A 22,095-nucleotide genomic window follows, 5' to 3' on the forward strand; every position below is an offset into this window, starting at 1 on the left:
GCACGTCAGTCACTCAATTAGCCTTACACAGTCACACTTTTCAAGTATTTCTAAGTACAGCCAATAAACTGAATTTCAGAAAATCTGTTTCAATGAATTTTAAAATTGAATTGTGTCGTACTCAAACAGAACCTGGCCAGCGTTTGTTTGAAACACTTTATTCTAATTCTCAGACCAAGATTTTGCCACTGGAACTAATTGTGGTGGCAGGTTACCTCATACATCTGACTCTTTCCAAAAACCTGGTTGCTCCCGGCCTAGATGGGGGGAGCAGCTGTGCTGCAGTGGAGCATTGCGAGGGAACTGCCAGAGACACAGCTGGGCGCTTCAGCGTTCTACATTTTTGGCCTGTCACTCAAAGTAAGCTCTTGTGACAGATCATGAAATTAGGCATCAGGACAAGCTCTGAAAACCTGTGATCTGCAATTGTCAATGCATGAATAACTGCCCATCAGGCTTCATTTGGCTGTGTTAATCTTCACCGACCGTCAGGTAAGCGAGAAACACACACCACAGCCCACGACAGCATGTGTATTCCGTCATCTCCTGTAGAAGTGCAGGTGCTTGGCAGGCTGTGTCATGGCTATGTACCTGCAGATGTAAACTGCAAGCTGAGTGGGCCACCAGACTTAATGCATTAGGACCAAAAGAATATGTCAAGGAAAAATAAAACGGAGCCAAACAAAACTGAACTGGGAAGATCTCATGATGTGTCTGGGCACACTAACATACATAACCATATCAATATCCTATCACAGTTTACTGAAACTTTTCTAATTGGATCACATCCATCCTTACCATATTTACATGATGGTGGTGTTTGAAACCTCACAGGCCGATAGTTCGGTGAGCTTGACATTTCCATGACGTCTATTAAAGAATCTGGACAGTACAGGAAACATTTTCAGCATGACATAAGAATTTCCTTTATTGTCATTTTTGGCTACGACTCAAATGAATGAGAGACACTGTTCTATCAAAACTGTCTAAAAAGACTATTGCATTCACACTGGTGGTCTACTTCATTTTTCCATCGTCTATCTGCTGGCAGCTGAGAGGTGTATGTCTGGATGGCACGTATCCATAGGGACATCTGTGTGGCATTTTCTCTCCACTTTGCCCAGTGCCAGGGAACATTGCACTATAGAAGCCGGTTAGCATAAACAGGAAATCTCTGTCTCTGCACTGTTTACATGTGTTGGCCATCATCGGTCATTCGTCATTACTCTGCCGAGGTAAAACACATCTCACACGCTGGTTTTCCCTCATTGCCTTTAGGAAGAGACGGAGAGAGAGAGGAGCTAAAAACAGCACAAATTACTGCACAAAGTCTAGTAAGCCATTTTCAAACAAGTGGTAATGTTATTTTAATGGTGGTTTGTGAGGAACAAGCATTTATCCTCTTTCACCTAAATCTAAATCGGCGAAAGTGTTACCAGAGTACATGTATGCGCACCCAGCTGCCTTTTTTTTCCACAACGCGTATCTAAATCTTCAGGGAAGCATCCCCTTAGAGAAGGGCTAAAAAATCGTTAAAATAGCTTCAGATTAGCTGATCTCTCTGAAACACTAAAACTCTACGTTTTTTTCTCTATGTGAACTTTTCACTAGCCAGCCTGGAAGTGTGTGACTGACTGCAGTTTTCTGTAAGTGCCACGCGGCACCTTGACTTCTATAATCGTTTTAACCGAAGCAATGACAGAATTAGGTAAACATGAAGGTAGTGCATTTGCAAGGCTAAATACTGAACACCCACAAGATGTGGCATTCTGACAGCCATTAACAGAAGCTGTTGGGGCCCGAGGATTTAGAAGAACACACGATTCTCACGTTCTGGCACGTAGTAGGTCATAAAGATGGAATTAGGAAATAGCAACCATGAAACCACTGAAGCAGAGTAGGCTGGAGCTGGACAGTTTAAGGTTTTCTGAGATTAAACATTGACAACACTGTTAGTTTTTAAGCACTCCTTGCCTGTCGACACACGTGGGAGTTTCCCCAGTGAATCAGTGTGTGGCTGTGTGTTTGTTTCATACTGTCTGCTTCATTTGTTTCGTGCATTTTTTTTTTTCAGAGCAATGAGTGTGTAGTAGCTAGCTGTGAACATTTGTAACAAAAAAAAAAAACCCATCACATTTAAATTGTGTTTATCAGTGTATTTTTGACGTTGGCAGTCCTGCAATTTGTGCTGTCATCTCACATTTTTCTCAACTATTGTGGAATTCAACTGTTGTGAAACTCTGGTAGAATGAGGCACAGTACCCTCAGAAAATTGAACAGTGACTTTGAATTGTATTTCGTGAGCGAATGTTGTATTTATTCTTTCTCATGATTAATGGCCATTCCAGTTGTTCAGGTTCATGAGAATGGTCAAATCTTTTCTTCTTTTTTTTTTCCGCACTGTCAACCTCTTGCTCCGCCTCCCCTCATCTACCCAACATTTCTCTATACTCCTGTTCTTTCATTTTATTTGTTTGTCCTTCAGGCAAAATGCATTGGGGTTTTTTGTTCTAGACACTCTCTGAGGAGTACTGCAGAGAAGCAACCACTGCAGTAAGTCTGCACTAAGTTTCTCAAAAGCTTCGCATTATTTATCAAGACCTGGCCCTCACCTCTTGATTTTAGAGACCGTGAGGCACAAAAAGGAGTTTGCAAACTGTATTGAGCTTCTAAATTGATTCTTGAATTGGTTCAGTTTGACTGCTTTTTACCCATGTGAATATGGAGACTTTTGCAGGGTTCACTGTAGCTTCATACCTCTGAGAGTGGATTTACCTTAGAAATGTCCAGTGAAGTTTTGGCATTCACAGATGTAAGAGTGGTTGCAACAAAGGTAGATACATTATGTGCCTTAGCTGAGTTCACTGGCAACATTTCAACCCCACAGTTAATCAGTAAAAGAGCACTGAAAACTGATCCTAGATCAGCTATAGGCGCCAGAAAGTAAGTTGAGCTGGTGAAGCTGCAACGGTTGGAATGAATGGCTGTCGTGCTGGTTTGGAATCACATGCCCATATTTGGTGGGAGAAACTGTGGCGGCTCAGACAGCACTATCTGTCAGTGGAAATTCTCCCACTCATCCAAAGTTATGGCAGTAATTTTGAATTAGAATAGCACTGCATGCTATAACACAAGTTTAGTCATAAATTTTGATTTGTTTTGATGGGCTGCTGTAATAAAATCTGAGTAATATCACACGACTCTGATATATATGATATGATATATAACTATGTTACTATGTGAAATGTTTGATATGCTTTTGTCTGTAGTGGAATGATGTTGGAATGATGACTTTTGAGTGTGGATTTTAGTGTCATCAGGCAGTGTCATTAGGGCCACATCTGGACTGATAACTTTAAAATCCACACTGAAGAGAGTTATCACACCAGATGTTTGTGGAGCTGTGTCGTTGGTTCCACTTGTCAACGTAGTTTTAACATCTCTGGATCAGTGAGGGACTTTATCTTACAAATCCAGCTTGTGATTGGCTGATAGTACTGTCAGCCTGCTGTCTCTTTGGTGATTGTTACCACGGCTGCGGGTCCTCAGGCAGGCTTCAACTGGTTTGTGGAGGAATCCTTTGTTGTGCGGCTGTAGCCGGCAGGCTTTGTTGTTTCTTTGTTCCCACCTGTGCTGCTGCATACTAGTTGGTTGCTTAATCCATTTTTGCTTATCATTTTTCCTATACCTCTTATCATGTTCCAAGGAGGAAGAAAGATGTTGCAAGCTCTCAGTACAAGTATCTGGAATTTAAGGCACTACACGTAACAGCTTAGTGTTTCCCAAAATAAGGAGGATACTCATTGTCTGTCTGCAGATTTGCTGTCCGCATAGGGATGTAAGAGTCTGGTTGGAGAGTTTGACAATTCATTGCTGCTGTAAAACAGTTGTGCTAGAAGTTGTAAAGAAGAAACGTGTGAAATGTCTGTGTGTCTCAGGGCAACAGACTGGGAAATGCTGCGGAATCCCGGAAATACAGCGATGATTACCCCTGTTGCTTAGTTGCAGTCATGTGTAATTTACACATGATCGAGCATCTCGGTCCCAGCAGGTGGTCATAATGAAACAATCAGACATGAAAACAGACTCGCTGTAGAGCTTTGTGGCCCAACAAATCCGAACACTGAACCTTTGGGAGCTTACAGCGATTTTTTTTTTTGTTTATTTTTTGGTTTTTTTTTTTAAATTTGCATCAAAGCACCGCTTCACAAGCATTAGGGGAAAAGCTAAAGAATAAGTGGAGTTGCTGGAGGAAGGAGCCTCATCTCAGAATACACTTTCAGTAATGAAACAGATAAAGTGAGAGTGTGTGAAATGCACTATCAGGAGTTGCTAGGCAACAGCAGCAGCATCGCGCTAGTCTAATCCCAAGTCAAGGAGCCAATAGAAGAGAAAGTATTGATAGGTGTCAAACGAACAAGGTGTGCAGAATTTTTTGGTGACATATTTATCGAAGTACATCCTGTTACCTGGCTGGCATCCATAATTATTGATTCATACTGTGAAAGTGAATTAGAAGTGAAATATGACTTCTTAAGAGGCTTTGGGAAGAAAAAGTTAATAGCTCAATGAGTCAGAGCCTGGTGTCTGTTCCATGTGACTGCGAGAGTCTTTTGTTATGTCTCATGAAGCACAGATGTCATTCACATTTGCATCCAGTCCCCTTGTGTCCCCAGAGGGAACCTAATAGCATGGGGGGGTTACTAAACGTTTATTTATTTTTCATTTTTTTCCTTTGTGTTGTGACTCATCACAGCCCAGAGGGAATATGGAGAAAGCTTTGACAAGATACACTTTCATTTTTCATTTGTGCCAAATGGTGTTAAGAAGTTTGGCAGTCTTGGAAAAAAAAAAGAAAAAGAAAAAATCTTCATCCAAAGAAAGAGAGAGAGCAGACGAATGAGAAAGTTAGTCAGTTACAGAGTTCATCAAATGGAGTCATTTGTGCATGAAATTTGTGTGAGTGTGTGTGCGTGCGTGCGTGTTTGCGCGTGCGTGAACTTGAGTGCGTTTTTCGAATGAGAGATCATTTCGCCTAACCCTTCACCACCCTGCTCTCTCTAAACTGCTCCCTTGTCCTCTGTGGGAAATTTTATTATTCATAATGTCTGTGCATTCTCATGCCAGACCCTCAAAAAAAGAAAGCCCTGATTACAAGTTGTAATTTTTCATCTTAGAAGGCACTGCACTGGCAGAATCAGCCTCGGCACACAAGCTATGTCTATACACTGTATCATCATAGTGGTCAATCCCATCCAAACCTTCATCAGATCAACTATGTTTATACACTGTATCATCATAGTGGTCAATCCCATCCAGACCTACATGAGATCAACTATGTCTATAAACTGTATCATCATAGTGGTCGATCCCATCCAAACCTTCATCAGATCAACTATGTCTATACACTGTATCATCATAGTGGTCAATCCCAGCCAAACCTACATGAGATCAACTATGTCTATACACTGTATCATCATAGTGATCAATCCCATCCAAACCTTCATCAGATCAACTATGTCTATACACTGTATCATCATAGTGGTCAATCCCAGCCAAACCTTCATCAGATCAACTATGTCTATACACTATATCATCATAGTGGTCAATCCCATCCAAACCTACATGAGATCAACTATGTCTATACACTGTATCAGCATAGTATTCAATCCCATCCAAGCCTACATCAGAGTAATGTTTTGATGTGAGTACATCAGATCGAAACATTAACCACTGATCAAACTGTTTTAGGACCAAACTCATGTTCCATGATGCCTGTCCTTAGTGGTTCAAAAAGTGTCAGAATTTACACATATCTCACATTTTTGAAAGGACATAGAGAGAAATTGAATCCAGTAATCCACTGAATAGGCATCTCAGAGCGTGGGCTACATGATTTTAGGTGGGCTGCCAGGTTCCGAACGTTCCAAACATTTTTGTCATTTCATCTTGGCTGCTCTCACCGTTTTGATCTTAACCGTTCTTTAGCTTTACTTTCCCTCATTCTCCAATAATTCACAATCTCAGTTCTGCTTTCCCAGTCAGCTGCCGATCCGGTTTGACCTTTTCTTTCCCTCATCCTTATCTCTGCTTTTCTTTTCAGACGGAAAAGCTGTCACTGGTCTTTCAGCACCCGAGGAAAAAAAAAAAAAAAAGGAAAACTCGAAACCACATCATCGTAATCATAGGGTGCCGGGAACTGACATTTTTCCTTTTCTCTTTTTAAGGGCATTTGTATTGGCCAGCTGCTCAAATTTTGAACTGTACATTCAGTTTGAATAAGACTTTCTGACCTGAATTGGATGCAGCATGTTTTTTCTGCGTATAACATCTCCCAGACCAATTAAAAGTTTCCACGTGTGGTTGCACGCTGGCATTTTTATCTTAAAGTCTACAGAAAGCCCCCCGGACATGCAGTTCACTACAAGAGCATTACTTCACACACACACACACACACACACACAAACACACACACACACACTCTAATGAGTTTAGCTCTTTCCAAATGATCCCACTTCTCATTTTGATCTCATATTGAATTTACAGCTGACAGGATGATGAAATGTAATTTGTCTATCTGGTTTAATCTTTAAAAAATGTCAATATAGTGACATAGGGGAGTCTAAATCCCCCCAAACGTATTGAACAGCACCTTGTTGTGTTGTACTGGCCTGGTGTATTTGTCTGGATACTGTTTGTTTACTGTGTGGGAATTCAGGAAGTTCCTACCCATCCTGCCCACCAGAGACACGTTTTACAGCTGAGACTCAGGATTTCTGGCAGACCAGGAACAATTCCTTTTTTCTTGTTTGTGTGTCCCCCTTTCATTAGCACAATTTGTTGTGAATTGAGTGTCTTATGTAAGTTAGAGGGTTAAGTGAATATTCATCCCCTTCAGGCAAATTGTAGTAATTTTACAAGACTAAGTAGCTATAATTTAAAAAAAAAAAAAGTTTTTACATTACCACAGCTGGTTGTAAACAGACCATTGGAAGTGTGTGCTAGTCTTCACCCTCTTAGCCAAAGTGCAAGAGCAGGGATAATTGGCCATCTCAAATTGGGAAAAACAACAAACACAACAACAACAAAAACTTCTGTTTGTGCATGTGTCTGTGTTTCTAAAAACAAACAACCAATGAAAAACAAAAACAAGGGACAATAAAAAAGGTTGTACATGTGCTCTATTCCACACAGCTTAAACGTGTCTCTGTGTAATTTAGTGATTAAGTATGCTTGCCACGGAGTGACAGACAGTCATATCCGATCGCCCGACGAACAGAGAAAATGAGACAGCATCCGCTCCAGCTGATATGCACCACTTTGATGAAACTCATCTGCATATGCCCTGCATCTGTTTTTTTTGGGGGGGGGGGGGGGGGGGTTCTATTTTTTGGGGTAGAATTGTGACAAACAACTGATCTGCAGCAGTCACACTGAGCCCCCTCACTGCAGGGCTTTAGATGCTTTGTTTCTGATGACGGAGCGATGGCTTTGTCTCATAGCCCAGCAGGCAAACGACTCCCCGCAGCACACGACGCCCTACACAGCTCACTGAGAACTCAGGTGCCGCTTCTTCCCTCCACTTATCGATTGTGACAGTGAAACTGCACGGGCGAGGGAGAGCAGCAGCGGACCCCCTCTTCCAATACTATGCACACAAAGCACAAATCGCCCCTGTTATTGTTGAAGTGGCAGATAGGCACTGTACTACGGATAAAAAAAAAAAATCGTTTAACAACAGGCTCGGGCAGAGAAAGAGAGAAAAAACTCTCACAGATGCAGGCCTGTTTGGTTTAATCGTGGTCTTGTCCTGCTGTAATGACCTGGGTCTGTTTACTGAATTCTCTTTACAGTGACTCATCTAACCACTGTGGGATATGCCTTATTGAATCAAATCAAATCATAGAAGTGACTCAAATATTTCCATCTGGAATGAGAATTTTGAAACATTTAGAATAGCCTGAAGTACTGGGACCCATACTCGTGTGTGTGTGTGTGTGTGTGTATGTGTGTGTGTATATATATATATATATATATATATATATATATATATATATATATATATATATATATATATATATATATATATATATATATATATATATATATATATATATATATATGTATGTGTGTGTGTGTGTGTGTGTGTGTGTGTATATATATGTACATACACACAAACACACACAAATATGTACTCTCACAGTACAGTCAGTATTTCATATTCTGTTCACTTACTTACCTGCTCAGTGACTCACTCATCTCTCTGTCTGTTTCTCTCTTGCCTCTTTCCCCCTTACCTGCCGCCCCCAACCCGCAGGCTGCCAGTATGGCTGCTAAACCTCACCCCCCTCTGATGAAGAAGCACAGCCAGACTGACCTGGTGAGCAGACTCAAGACTCGGAAGATCCTGGGCGTCGGGGGCGAGGATGACGACGGAGAGGTGCACAGGTCAAAGGTCGGCACCAATTTGTCACACTGCGCTTGAACACATCTGCTTTCAAACCCGCATAAATAGCATATGTTCCCATTGGAAGTTGTTCCAGATGCTGAACTTTAAAATTTAAAAACACTTCAAATGGACAACGTGTAAACACATTTGGACATTGTTTGTGAGAACCACATGCACCTGTAGAAAACAAAAAGCAAGTAAAGGAATGGATACACACACACACACTCCCTGCAGCAAGTCTCATTTTCCTGATTTCACTGGTGCCTGAGCAGAATGAGAAAAGCCAAGTATGTTTTATTTCTCACCTAGCCATAGAACACTGAGTACACATTTATCGTGACTTTTCAGATGTTTTACTGAAATATGTTGCATAACAAAGACAACAGAAGCTAAGTGCTAGGATTCATTTTCTTCAAAATAAAATACCTCTGTGACTCCCCTCCTTTAATTTTTCTCTACTTCTGGTGGAAAGACCCATTAATTAGTCTTTTTTTCCTCTTCTCCATCATTTTCACAGATTGTTTTTGAGATTACTTCACAAAACAAGTCAGTTGCTTCCACACACACACACGGGTTGTCAATCCTCGGTTGAGTCACAGAAATAGCCGTGGTGCCATGTGTGACATTCGTTATGATTCTAACGACGCCTGTTGAGATTTGATTCATATTGTGTTCCTCATTTGAATTTCATTCATTCTAGTGTTTCAGTACTGAATCTCATTGACCTAGAATATGTATGTGTTTTGAAAGATTTTTTCCTCAACCCTTGAGTCCTCTTACAATGCAGTGTTAGTGGAGAATATGAGTCAGTCCAAGCATTACTTTTTAATCATGCCAGTTCGTTAACACGTGTGTGCGTGTCCAGCCTATGCAATAAAATGTAAGGTTTTGAATAGAAGTAACACAACCAGAAGATGTTGTCCACTTAGTCTGGATTATTCAGTAAGACTACTGCAGTCTACCCTTCTTGATGCTTGCCTTCACATTGCAGAAAAATCCAGGATCTGAAGGCAGTAGGAGAGCTCTGAGATTTGTGGATTCACTGTTGGGCTATTTTATTCAACACCTCATGCAGGAAAGATGTCTAGACTTACATAATAGTTTCTCGACCCGCTTATCTATGATTTGTGCTGTGCTCTTCAAGTATTGAATGCTTCGGGTATTTGGATACAAACTGGTTGCTTTGGTATATGAATTATTAAAAGTAGTATATTTGTGCCTCACACTGTTTAAAGAAAAAACACATTCAGTGGAGCACAAAGCAGTGTTGGGATCAGTCATTCACACAAAGCATATGTCAGTGAGCCCTATACCACCATTAAATGAATTCACATGAAGGAGGAAGAAGAGACAACGTTACTTTCAAACGGCTTCAAAACAAAAGAGGGAAGGACGCAAAGAGCCACTCATTCTTCCTGTGCACACTGTGCGCGTGTGTGTGTGTGTGTGTGTGTGTGTGTGTGTGTGTGTGTGTGTGTGTGTGTGTGTGTAAGCAAAGCTTCCCGGATAAGCTAAATGAGGACAGACAATATTCTTTTCAACGGCTGTAATAACACAATGTCCAACATCAGAGTTGAAGCTCTGTTTATCACATTGAGTCATGCTGCTGAACAGAACTGCATATTTTTACTTTTGCTCAGTCCCGACACGCCTGCTCCCGCTAATGACGGGCTTGGTAATTAGCTGATTTGGCTAATCAGCTGTTTTAACTAGAGGCTAGAAGAAAAAATAAATTGAGTTTTGTGAACGTCCAGAACTGAAAGTGGCAAATATACCTTCTGGATTTTTCACAGTCCATCTTTGAGATTTTTGAATGAGCTCGGTTTGTTCATCCAGCCAGTTAAATTATACAGATGGTTTCGAATATCTAACGAGGAGTATCTCAAACTGCAGTAAGCATGCTCTTCCTCTATTAGAGCGGGAAAGCTCTGTGAGCGTGTGTGTGTGCCTGTGTGTGTGTGCCTGTGTGTGTGTGCGCGTGTGTGTGCGCGCACGCGTGTGTGTGTGTGTGCTTGCCAGTCTGTGATGGATGTCAGAGCAGGCAATCACACAGTCCCAGTTCGTCTCCTCCTAAACGGTATTGTTTACTTCTTCCCTTTCCTGCCCTTGCCCAGTGCCAGAGATTGAATAAGGATTCTTGATGACTAGAGGTACTGGTGATGCTGATTGAGTTACAGTGGCTGTTGAGGCCTGTTCCTGTGAAAAGCATCCCCCTCGACACCCCCCCCCCCACCTTCCAAAAAAAACACGATGTGGAACTATTATTCAAACAGTCACACTGTCACCGCTGTGTCAGGAAAAGCCTCAGTGCTACTCACACACACAGAAATGCTCGGTTGTTTTTACAGTTCAGGTGGTGTAAAATGGTGTAGATAATGTGTTTATGCACTGCAAATGAAAGCAAGACATTCACATGCTATAAAAGAGAATTTGTGATTTGAGAGAGAGGGGTGGGGGAGAGGGACAGAGAGGAAAGGGAGGAACAGGAGTGCTAAGGAGGCAGGAGCAGAGAGACAGAAGGAGAGAATCCTCGGGGGGGAAAAAAGTGCTGGTCTTTCCCTTTTGTTCTTTACTTCTCTCCCTCTGATCTTCCCACTCTCTCTGATGATGTCATGACGTAGGCAACCTTAAAACTACCTCTGGCTTTAAAACCTCTATCAAAGGATATGTCACTGCCACCTTTCTCCTCTTTTACTTTTTTAGGCACTGAACTGCCATGTCTTTGATAATGGCTCCATCTGATTGGACAGAACTTACACACACACACACACACACACACACACACACACACACAAACATATATATATATATATATATATATATATATATATATATATTAGGGTCTCCACTAGGATTTTTTTCAGCCGGCCCAGTGCCCGGAAAAATTTATTTTACAGGACGAATTTGAAACTTACCGGTCACGTTTCAATAACAATCTATGCTACAAACGCAAATATAATGTACACCTAGATTGACAAAAGAATGACAACGACCTCAAATCAGTTTGACCATTTAATGAACAGAAACGATTAAGCAACTGAACAGTAACGATTGAGCAAAACCTCAACATTAGCTGCTAAAATATAGGCTGTTACGAAACATCTGTAACCTGTAACATCTGTGGCCTGTTAAAAAAGGCTTGGCCTACATAACATCAAATGTAGCCTATAGGCTACCAGGTAACATTTTATTTTCTCATTTTTTTCATCGCAGCATTGTTACCAGACATTTTGACCAGCAAGTTTTTAATTTATCTGTTTTTTTAAAATAAATTTTACCAGGCAAAACCCGGTAATTACCGGCTAACGGAAACCCATGTGTATGCATATGCATGTGTGTATATATATGTGTGTATTTTTTATATATATATATATATATATATATATATATATGTGTGTGTGTGTGTGTGTGTGTGTGTGTGTGTGTATATATATATATATAGATAGATAGATAGATAGATATAGATACATACACACAGGCTGCTGTATTAAGGAGGTTACTTTGCAAGAATGTCCACTAATGTTTCACCAGTTTTTGCCAAAAGGGAATGTGAGCCATTTCAAAAAGGCAATTGCCACAGGTTCGTGCAGGCTGCGGAAGAGCTTGGATGGGATATTTAACCTCCTGACAAGTCTCTACCTGCCAAAACATGACATTTCTTAACAAATGAGAGAATTTCGTGTATGGTCACAGGAAGCTTTTTTCATAAATAGAAATTGAGATATTCCGAAAAAGGTTTTGTGGAGAAGAGGGTGGGGGACACTTTGAAGGTGACAATTATGTGTCTTGACACAAAGGAAATATCCCTAAACATTTTTTAATTAGTTGTATTTGCTTGTCTGTGTGTGTGTATGACAACCCATTAGAAAGAGTGTAGTCTGTTCATTAAAGGATATGTTATTGTACAGTGTCTGAACCCAAGACCCTGGTCTGTTCAGAGAGTTTCAGTCCAATTAAATACTTCTCCCATGTCAGATTTATTAGGCTTGCAGTTAAGCTAAAAGTAATTGCACCTTTTTTCCCCTTTTCGCAGTGTTGCATAGCAATTGGCAATGCTTAAGAAAAGAAATAGTCACAGAGGTCTACTTTTCTACGCCGCATCCTATTAATTCCATTTGAATTTTTTTGACATTTCTCTGGCTTCTCATGCAGAAGACTGCTTTCCTGCTGATTGTGGTACACTCCGTCAAGCTGAAAATTCATCTGTGTCTATTATCATAATAATAGTGTTTTTTGTCTGTCTTACTTAATGAACTGAATCAGTCCAAGGTGATTGACGGATGAATTCTTAAAGGTTGGCTTACTGGGTTTGTGTTTGTGTTTGTGTGTGTGTGTGTGAGCATGTGTGTGTTTTAGATAGGAGAAACTCTTGTTTACAGACTCGATTCAAACTGAGCCAAACAATCCCTGAATCCACAAAAATCACAGTTGTTGGTTTTGTTTGTTTTCCATGGTGCTAGTCACCCATGCAGAAAAAAGGGTTGATTAGCAGATTAGTGTGCGTGTGTGTGTGTTTGAGTGTGTTTTTTGTTCAGCTCCTGCCCACCGCTCTGCATCCTGGCAAGACAAAACTTAATTTGTCCTGAAGCCTAAAGCCCATCCTTAACTGTGTCTCAACAAGCCACGCGGTCTGGAGTCTTCTCCTCAGGGACCTGTCCTTTCTCCTCGCAAGACTTATCCTTTGTCAATCTCTCAGCCATTTCTCTCTTTCCCCTTTTAATCTTCTATCTTTTCTCTCTGTCTCACTCTCTCCAACTCTTTTCTTTCATGGGAATTCGTAGTTTGGGATTTCTTGAGTTTATACAGCATAGAATCAGCACAAAACCCAATGGGCGGAAAAAAAAGTAGCAGACGAAAAACAACAAACAGTCAAGCAACAGCAGTGCTATAAACAGAACTCAAACCAGAGTCTCCAACTTTCATCTCTCACTGGTGCCGTAGTTGTGCAGGAACTGTGAATTCCTTGGCTCTCTCACTTCAGCTCTCTGCAGAGGTACCTAATAAAGACATGACCTACTATCAACAGCAGTGGATTCTGTACGGTGAATCCAAGCATGTGATTCAAAGAGAAAAGGTCTCCTCCTCTACTAAAGGAAAAAAAAAAAAAAAAAAGACAAGCACAAAACAGAGCTGATGTTATTGAACCAAAGAGTGGTGCTTTCACTGGTCAGTCCATCTCTCTGAGGGCAAGGGAGTCTGTAAATGAACCCGAATAGAGTCTTGAAATTCATTTGTATGTCTGCTGATTGGGACAGACCAAAGCTTTAGACGTTGAGCAGCGATAGTCATTAAAAATGGCCATGCATGAGTGGTCCTTTTACAGTTACAGGGAACCTTTTACAGTTACAGGGAACAGCTCCATGTTTTTTTGTATACTTTGTCGGTTTTTTTGTAGTCATTTGGACAATTAGGTGCCACTACAGACACATCAACATGGTTCGTTCCTTTACTCTCTCATGACGTTTTTTCATCTCATCCACCAGGGTGGTGTTATGAATGTTTGCTGTAAGCATAAGGAGGCTTTAAGGGTTTAACTTGCGTGAGGAGTTGATTGGTCGTGTCAGGTGTGAAAGGCTTGAGTGACAATACATTTGTGAAGCGACTTCTGATCCCCCTGGAACGGGTTTAAGAATTATCGCTCATTATTCAAAGATTTAAGAATCATTTCTCTCCCTCTCTGGAGTAATATCATTATCAGTGTAGAGAGAAATGGCAGCTAATTTACACCATTACATGTTAAATTGGAATTGTCTAATTTTACAGTAGTTCATGTTCAGGGTTAATATGCAGGCATGGTATTTGTGGCATTATGTCAGCACGGTGAGTGTGTGTGTGTGTGTGTGTGTGTGTAATGTATACACACACACACACACATTGAATGATGTAGTGATGAGCACTAAGATACAAAATATGAATTTAAAGCCAAAAACAGGGTTAGTGTGGTGAATAACTCATTACAGATAACTTGAGTCACATGTTGGCTGTAGTCTCTGAACATGTGGGTGTCTGTGGGTCATCCCAGCTGTATATTCTGACCTGCTCTGTGAGGAAACTGTAAATAACAGGGACGACTTGGTCTGGGGAGCAATGGAATTGGCTAATATGTTACTAAATTAGATTTTACGCTAAATATGGTCCGTTATTAATCCACCTGTTGCTAGAGAACCTCACTAATAGGGTTTCGACTTCATTTGAATATCTGTCAGGTCCATCAGTGACAAAAGAACGTATTCTAATTAGAGACGTCTCAGTGATTGTCATTTCACAACCGTATATAACATAGCATGCACAATTGGCCCTCCATGCTTCAGCCTGATGGATGTTCATATTAGGCTAGAAATTATACAGTGTTTCATATTATAATACTGGTGTGTGAACATGATTTAGATGTGAATATGAATATGTATGATATGACGTATGATGAATAATGATGAAACATTTTAATTATTGTACACATCCGTGTTAACTCTCTCCTCTCTCTCTCTCTCTCCCTCTCCCTCTCCCTCCCTGTTTCCGTTTCTGTCTCAGATCAGTCAGATGTTGGGGAATGAGATGAAATTTGCGGTGCGGGAGCCGGTGGGACTCAGGTATGGGACTGACACCCCTCAGCTGTCTGAACAGCCCTACTTTCCATCCTCCTGTGTGGCTCAGGAGACCAGAGACTCCCCACTGTGGGTCCTCAGTAAACCTGCGCCACAGAGAGGCAAAACAGCAGGCCTCACAAAATACCACTCTTGGACGACTATCTTAGAGAAAAAACTGTATAACCAGATGTAGATTAAAGTGATATAATAGAACCATTGATGATGATTTTTACGATGTGAATATTTTAGCTGACTTTAAGGGATGCTCACTCTGGTCGGCATCTAGACCCATTTTAGTACTTACCCGGGCAGTTACTTTTGTTTATCTGTATTTCTTCTACATGAAGAATATTAATTTTCCGTGTTGAAAACTAAACAGGTTTGTGTAGATATGCCATAAACAGTGGTGGATCTCTCAGAACTGTAGTCCCAAATCAATATTTTGCAAATATCAAAAAGGATTTAATACGAGGCAGCACAAGGCCTTGTATGTGTTGTGGTAACTGGTTATTACTGTTCTCATTCGCTCACACAGGAAGCAAGGTGAAGCTGAGTCCTTTACCACTGGGCTTTCAGACAGCATTTAAAGCTTGTTTTACTCAAGTTGCCCATGAATTGAAAAATTTCACTGGATTTCAAGATGCGAACAATTAAAAGTATTGTCAAATTCTGGTCTCCTGTAACAGCATATCAGAAAGATCACACTGATGATTTCATATTATGCAGAAAACGTCTAACTTCCACTTCAACAGGCCACATATTAATAATAATATTCTTTTCATTGTTAGTCAAGATCAGACTGGACAAGAATGTTATTTTAACTTTCTGCACCTGCTGCTAATTTAATTCAATTTAATTAAAAGTAACATTCCATTATCTTCCCCATAATGAATAGAGTGGCTTTTAATATTGCTTTTCCCACTGCTTTTCAGCCACTGGATGACTGCACACTTAACTTTGCTTATCATTAGCCAGCACTGGCAAATCTCTCTCATATAAACATAATACAATCTAACAGATTGTTACTCTAACAGAATGGTAGTCATTGCGGCAGCTGTTCATTTTGTTTGTCTCTGGCCGCAGGATATGGATCCTGTTCTCCGCAGTGGTCTTCACAGCAATGGCCTTGATGGTGAGTGCAGCGAAACATGCATGGCTATCATTAAAAAAAAAATAACTCATAGAGAACAGAACTGTGGAAAATAAGCATGAAAGACTGGTAAGACCTTTACAGGAACCAGTGTCAGTAACGTGACTAAAGGCACAGTGGAAACAACTGAAACAATAGAGCTGTCATGTCTAGCAGTACCCATTTCAGTTGTTTTGTGTCAGGTACTCTGTCTCCATCCCAGTTTGGGATTATAAAGTTATGCCTCTGGGGAATGATTTACATTGCTTGTTTGAGACGATTATCATTCAAGTGAACAATAACTGTCGACAACTTTACTGCTAAGAAGCAGTTGGTATTGTGAGGCTTCAGAGTAATTGATGTTTGTATGTTTTTTTTGCTTTGTTTTGTTTTGGGTTTTTTTTTTATCGTCGGCATCCTATAGGCACTGGTTTTCCCCAACCAGCTATACGAAGTGGTTTTCGAAGAGGAGCAAACAGTCACAAGCATTTCAATACGTCTCTACGGAGGAGCGCTGCTGAGTAAGTTTGTCTCTCTGACTCTATCTCGGTCTCTCCCTCTCTCCCTCTTTCCTCTGTTTTGTAGTACATCTCAGTCAGAGCCTGTGCTACTGCATATAGGAAGCACTGTGTGTTGAGCTGAGATTTATACCGAATCATTGCGTCAAAGGTGACTTATCTGTCATTCAGTTACACTCATCCAGTCTTCCATAAGCCTCTCCATTCTTCTCAGTACACAGAAACCTCACTCTACACACACACTCACACACACACACACACATACCAAACCCTGTCAAAGTGGTGTGTGGGAGTGAGTTGGGAGGAGAGGGGGTAAGATGAATGAATGAGTTGGTGGGTGGGTGAGTGGGTGGGATGAAATAATCTTGGGGAATAAATTGTTTGCACTTTCAGACAGTGATTCGCTTGGTTAATTGCACATTAGGTCTCCTCTTAATTTGCTTCATTACTCAGTGCCAGCAGTAGCAAACAATAAAAACACAACCACCAGCCCAACCCCACACCCTTGACATGCCACGTCAAGTTCTATTGACCTGCCATCCAAAAGGGATTAGAAATGAGAGTGATTGCGGTAATGTGCGTTATTTAAGATAGCTCTATACTGTGTCAAACAGCAAAAGTGTCTTAAGATCAAAGGTGGCGCAGATATAAACCATCTCCGATATAAAATATGCTATGCTTTGACAACAGAAATTACACCAGATTTCTGTTATGGCTGGTAGTCAACATTTTCTCTCTCTCTCTCTCTCTCTCTCTCTCTCTCCCCCTGTTTGTCTCTCTCTGTGACTTTTCTGCTTTTGTGTGTTTTTCTGTGTCTCTGGCTCCCTCTGTTAACTCACGCTGTCCTTTTTATCCTTCTTTTCCTTCCCCTCATTAACCGCCTCTGAGAACCCTCCCTCTGTGTGCCTCCAGTATGCTTGTTGGCATTCTACTTTGGTAAACACAAAACACAGAGAACAATGGAGAGGATATATGTAAACCTGCGTTGCCTACCGCCTCAAGTGTCTGGCACAGGCAGTCTTAAAGCCCAGACGAGGTTGAATCCAAGTGTAGAGTGAACTGGTGGGCAAGCAGATTCCTACCGCTGCTCACACTCCTGCCTTGAATCAGCAGCTCTTTGACTAGTGAATGAGAGAAGAACAGAGAACACACTGAGGCGGGACTGTAAGGTCTTAATGTGAGAAGAGAACAATTAATAGCATCCAGAAACACGGAGAAACAGAGAAATAGAACGAAGTCTGTCTAATGCAATATTAAAGCTAGTAAATGCTTGGCCATCAACAACAATGGTGTTTATGGTTTTACAGGCCATAAAAGTAGGTTTGATAAGCACAAATAATGCAGTAATCTTTATTTTAGGCAGACCATCTTGAGGGTAACCAAGACACGAAAATAAAAAAAAAAAGTATTACAGAACCCCCCTACCTGGTCATATCCAATCCACTGAAACGACACTGCTTTTGCAAAATATAGCAGCTTTACCACAGAATGCCTTGCGTTTTGTGTTTTGCAAATGTCTTGAGTTTTATATCTGTGTTGTCTGTCCCCTTTCAGGTCTGTCTCTCATCATGTGGAATGGCCTGTACACGGCGGAGAAGGTCATTATCCAGTGGACTCTGCTCAGTGAAGCGTGCTACTTCGCCATCCAGTTTTTAGGTGAGAGCCAGTGGACTCATTTACTCACCATTGTAATGTATGTGTTTTTCCTGATTAATTCCTCCCTGGTACCCCTGTCCTGCCAAACCTCACAACTCCTGAACAAATTTAAAATGATTAGCATAAGTTTAAGTAGTAATGATTCACCATTATGGTGATTACTTGGTAATTTTTTCACATTTAGCGTACTTCCAGTGATGTCTGGTCTTCTCAGATTGCTCTGATCAGCTGTAATAGCTGGTTTTAAATTGAGGTTCGTTTCAGTTGAATGTTCTCTCAAGATTTCACTGATAGACTTTTTTGGTCTCTGGATAAGCAAACAGCACCATCTAGTGGTAATGATCACAGAGTACAGTCAAAAATCTCAAAGCCTTAAAAACATCGTTTTCCACATTATTCCTGTGTTGACTATCTGTAACACTGAGCATTTTTTAGTAAACCCTGCAATAGTGATGAACAGCCTGTGGCCCGTATAAATCTTAAAATATTTAAAAATGTGAAAGCTATAATTCTTTGATTACTTATTCATTTGTACTCCTCTCATTTTTCAAGTTGAGAGGGGAAAAAAAGACACCCATTGTTAATTCACAGAATTTGATTAAATTTAGTGAGCAGATTATTTGCGAGTCGAGGGTTGACTTGATGGAAGAACGTGCACTGAATATGGATCAAAGCGGGCGGCTGCAAAAGGGGCACGTTTGAGTGAAAATGATCAAATTATATCTGAACGCCAATTTTTTCATCAGTGGAATACATCAGAAAGAACTGTTACGCATTCACTGGTGGAATGTCAGGCCTAAAGTATAGTTAGTGTTCTTTTAATGTTGCTTACTTGGAACTTTAGAAGACTGGTACAGCCCAGCAACGTGGCCTAAAGGTTAGAGAACCGGGCTCATGACTGGAGGGTTGCCAGTTTGATTCCCAGGAATCAAACTCAAGGCACTTAACCCCAATGTTCCCTGGGTGCAAGGAATGCTGCCCACTGCTCCTGCGTCTGGTGTGTGTGTTCACTACTGGTGTGTTGGATGGGTTAAATGTAGAGGACAAATTCACTGCTCATTGTTCACAGTGTATGTGTGCGATCACAAAGATTTACATATGCTAAAAACTGAAATGAATGTTATAATCTAAAATATAAATGTAAAAATTACCCATAATTTCTTTAAATATTGTAAATCTTTGGTGGCAGTGTGGAGAGAAATTGGTTTGTGTGGCCCATGGAGAAGTACAGGGCTGTAGTTCCTGTTCACTGATAAAACTAGGTTGGCCAATGTTGCCCTATGCAAACACACCTGATTCAACTCATTACATTATCAGTACTCGTTGATTTTGGCTTTGAGCTAAAATAGACAGCTTTGTGAATCCCACATTTGAACTTGTGCAAACACTATATATTTAGCTTGGGAAGAACTGATAATATGGTCCCTGAATGTTTTATAATGAATTAGTGATGGAATGACCCAACTGCTTGGTTCTTATACTAATTATTTTATAATACTCTGATGTTTTAGGAAACAGAACAATAAAGATCTGTGGCACTCTTTTGACAGTCTGTGTACCTGTTACATATCTGAGTCTGTCCTAACTCAGAGAATTTGTTTAATATGATGTCTTTCTTTTTTCTGTCACTCTCTCTCTCTCTTTCTCTCTCTCTCTCTCTCTCTCTCTCTCTCTCTCTCTATATATATATATATATATGTTCCAGTAACTTCTGTGACGCTGGTGGAACTGGGCTTTGTGTCCAATGCCGCCATCCTCCTCCTCCTCAGCCGCATACTCTTCCTCGTGATCACCCTGTCTTACTATTACCACCTTGGACGCAGGCCCAAGAAAATCTGATCTCTCCTCTGCATCCGCTTTCCCGAAGCTGGAAGAGGGGCAGCACTGGGGAGATCTGTTGGAGGGTGGGGTGTAGATTTGTAGGAGTCACTGGGTTTAAATTTTTGGGGTGAGAAGAATTATACAGTAATACAGCCACAAACACCCAGTTAACCTCTGCAAGGTTAGCCCCACATCAAAAAAGACTAAGTACCCATGAATCAAGTCTATTTTTTTTTTATGTAATTCACAGCTTACAGATATCATAGGAGTTTGCCTCATTACTACAAAGCTCTTTTTTTTCACTCAAAGTGTGTAAAATGTCATCAAGTATATCCTGTCGTTCTGTTGGATTGTGCAGAGTCACTGTGTAGCTTTTCTGAGTCAGCATTATCAACGACTGAGGTTTGTCACACTCTAGCTACATTTGGAATGCTATAATAACTGTCTGTATGATCTGGTAAAATTGTACGATTGTTTTTTCTTTTTTTTTTTCTTTTTTTATTATTTTTTACTTGAAATTGACAACCTCTTAGCCACTAGTCATGTGACTCGGTGTACCCTAAATTGTGGATAGTGAACACTAAATGGTGTATTTTATGTAGTTATTTCTTTTTTAAAATTAAAAAAAAATGTAGTATTTGAACCGTAAGTGGGGTGATGTGCTACAAACACAGCTTCCCATTGCTCATACTGGAGAACCAAGAGACTTCCTACAGGGCTTAGGCTTATGTTCATGTTTTTTGTTTTGTTTATTTTCTTTTTTTACTTTATTTCTTACTGCTAACACGAGCTGACTTGTATGAGTAGTGTCAAACTCTTTTTCTTCTTACACTTTTTCTTTTCTTTTCCCTCTCTCTCTCTAATCCAGAATATCATTGTAGACAGCTGCTGTGATCCAGAGGAGAGCATTGTCTCTTTAAGCAGCTGATTGTAGTTGATCTGACTGGTCTGGCACCTTAGCATCGAAAGATCTTTTATGGGTAGAGTTTAGTACCTTATCCTTGACCGTGTTCTTATATATAGTCCAAACAATTACTGAGGAGTGCAGTACTTTGGAACCATGATGATATTACTATATTACCAAGTGGTGATGAGTAGTGTAAGTCATTGGTCAGGTTAACACTGCGTTTAGTCTATGTAGCTTACAAGACAGCTCAACCTCTATAAACATCTCCAATTAAGCCTCACCTGGTCATAGGTTATGAAGAAGTGGTCCTCGGGGGACAGATAAACAACTTCTTTTAGGGGGAAAAAGGAAAGGAACATGTTTTCACCGTGAAAATTAACTTAGCTATTTCTTACTCAGTTTAACTAAGCTATGTTGTGTGCATGCCTCTAGTGAAACGACTGCAAAATTCTCTCTGTTCGAGCGTGACGTTAGAATGCGGATAAAGAAGTGAAACTTGATCAAGAATATTTAAGTCTCAGTAGGAAGCACAGGGCACCCCCAGTGTAGCACAGTCACCCTGTCAGATTCATTCAATGTAGCAGTTTTATTACTACCAACCTCTAGTGTTGCCTTAATAAAGTTTTATTAGGATAGGAGCCACCCTGCACACGCACTCAGCTGTCAGCTCACTGCCAATAGCACGATCCTTTCAGACAGAGCAGAACAATTGTGTGTGTTTGTATAATTTTCCATCGTATACATAATGATGTTAAGAGTGTATTTATTGGCCAATTACCAGAGTGTGTCTGGATTTGTTTCTTCCAATGCTTAACTAAATTTTGATATTATTTATGTATGTATTATGTGGTGATCAGCTCTAGTTGAGAACTGCATGTATATAGTCTCAGGTGTAGAATGGAGCCGCCATTTTGAGGGGGTTGGGTACACATCTAAGGGTTTTTTATGATGGCTGTGTGGTTATGGTAAAGGTATTCATATGCAGTGGAAAACTACTCTGGACAGGTTTAGGGCTAAGCAGAAATGTTTTG

At 40.6% G+C, this 22,095-nt stretch overlaps 1 protein-coding gene across 2 annotated transcripts in view; it reads left to right on the plus strand.

The window, feature by feature from the left end:
• The window catches only part of tp53i11b (tumor protein p53 inducible protein 11b), a 38,142-nt gene extending 17,525 nt beyond the window's left edge, over nucleotides 1-20,617 (plus strand). For both annotated transcript variants that reach the window (XM_030778247.1, XM_030778254.1), the window contains 6 exons: nucleotides 8,318-8,455; nucleotides 14,978-15,036; nucleotides 16,117-16,165; nucleotides 16,587-16,683; nucleotides 18,235-18,336; nucleotides 20,042-20,617. In XM_030778247.1, coding sequence (XP_030634107.1) covers nucleotides 8,327-8,455; nucleotides 14,978-15,036; nucleotides 16,117-16,165; nucleotides 16,587-16,683; nucleotides 18,235-18,336; nucleotides 20,042-20,175 — 570 coding nt within the window. In that variant the 5' untranslated portion in view covers nucleotides 8,318-8,326 and the 3' untranslated portion in view covers nucleotides 20,176-20,617. The remainder of the gene's footprint in view (nucleotides 1-8,317; nucleotides 8,456-14,977; nucleotides 15,037-16,116; nucleotides 16,166-16,586; nucleotides 16,684-18,234; nucleotides 18,337-20,041) is intronic.
• Nucleotides 20,618-22,095: the final 1,478 nt, after the last annotated feature.

Source organism: Chanos chanos, chromosome 1 (genome assembly GCF_902362185.1).
Source record: "Chanos chanos chromosome 1, fChaCha1.1, whole genome shotgun sequence".
Lineage (NCBI taxonomy): Eukaryota > Metazoa > Chordata > Actinopteri > Gonorynchiformes > Chanidae > Chanos > Chanos chanos.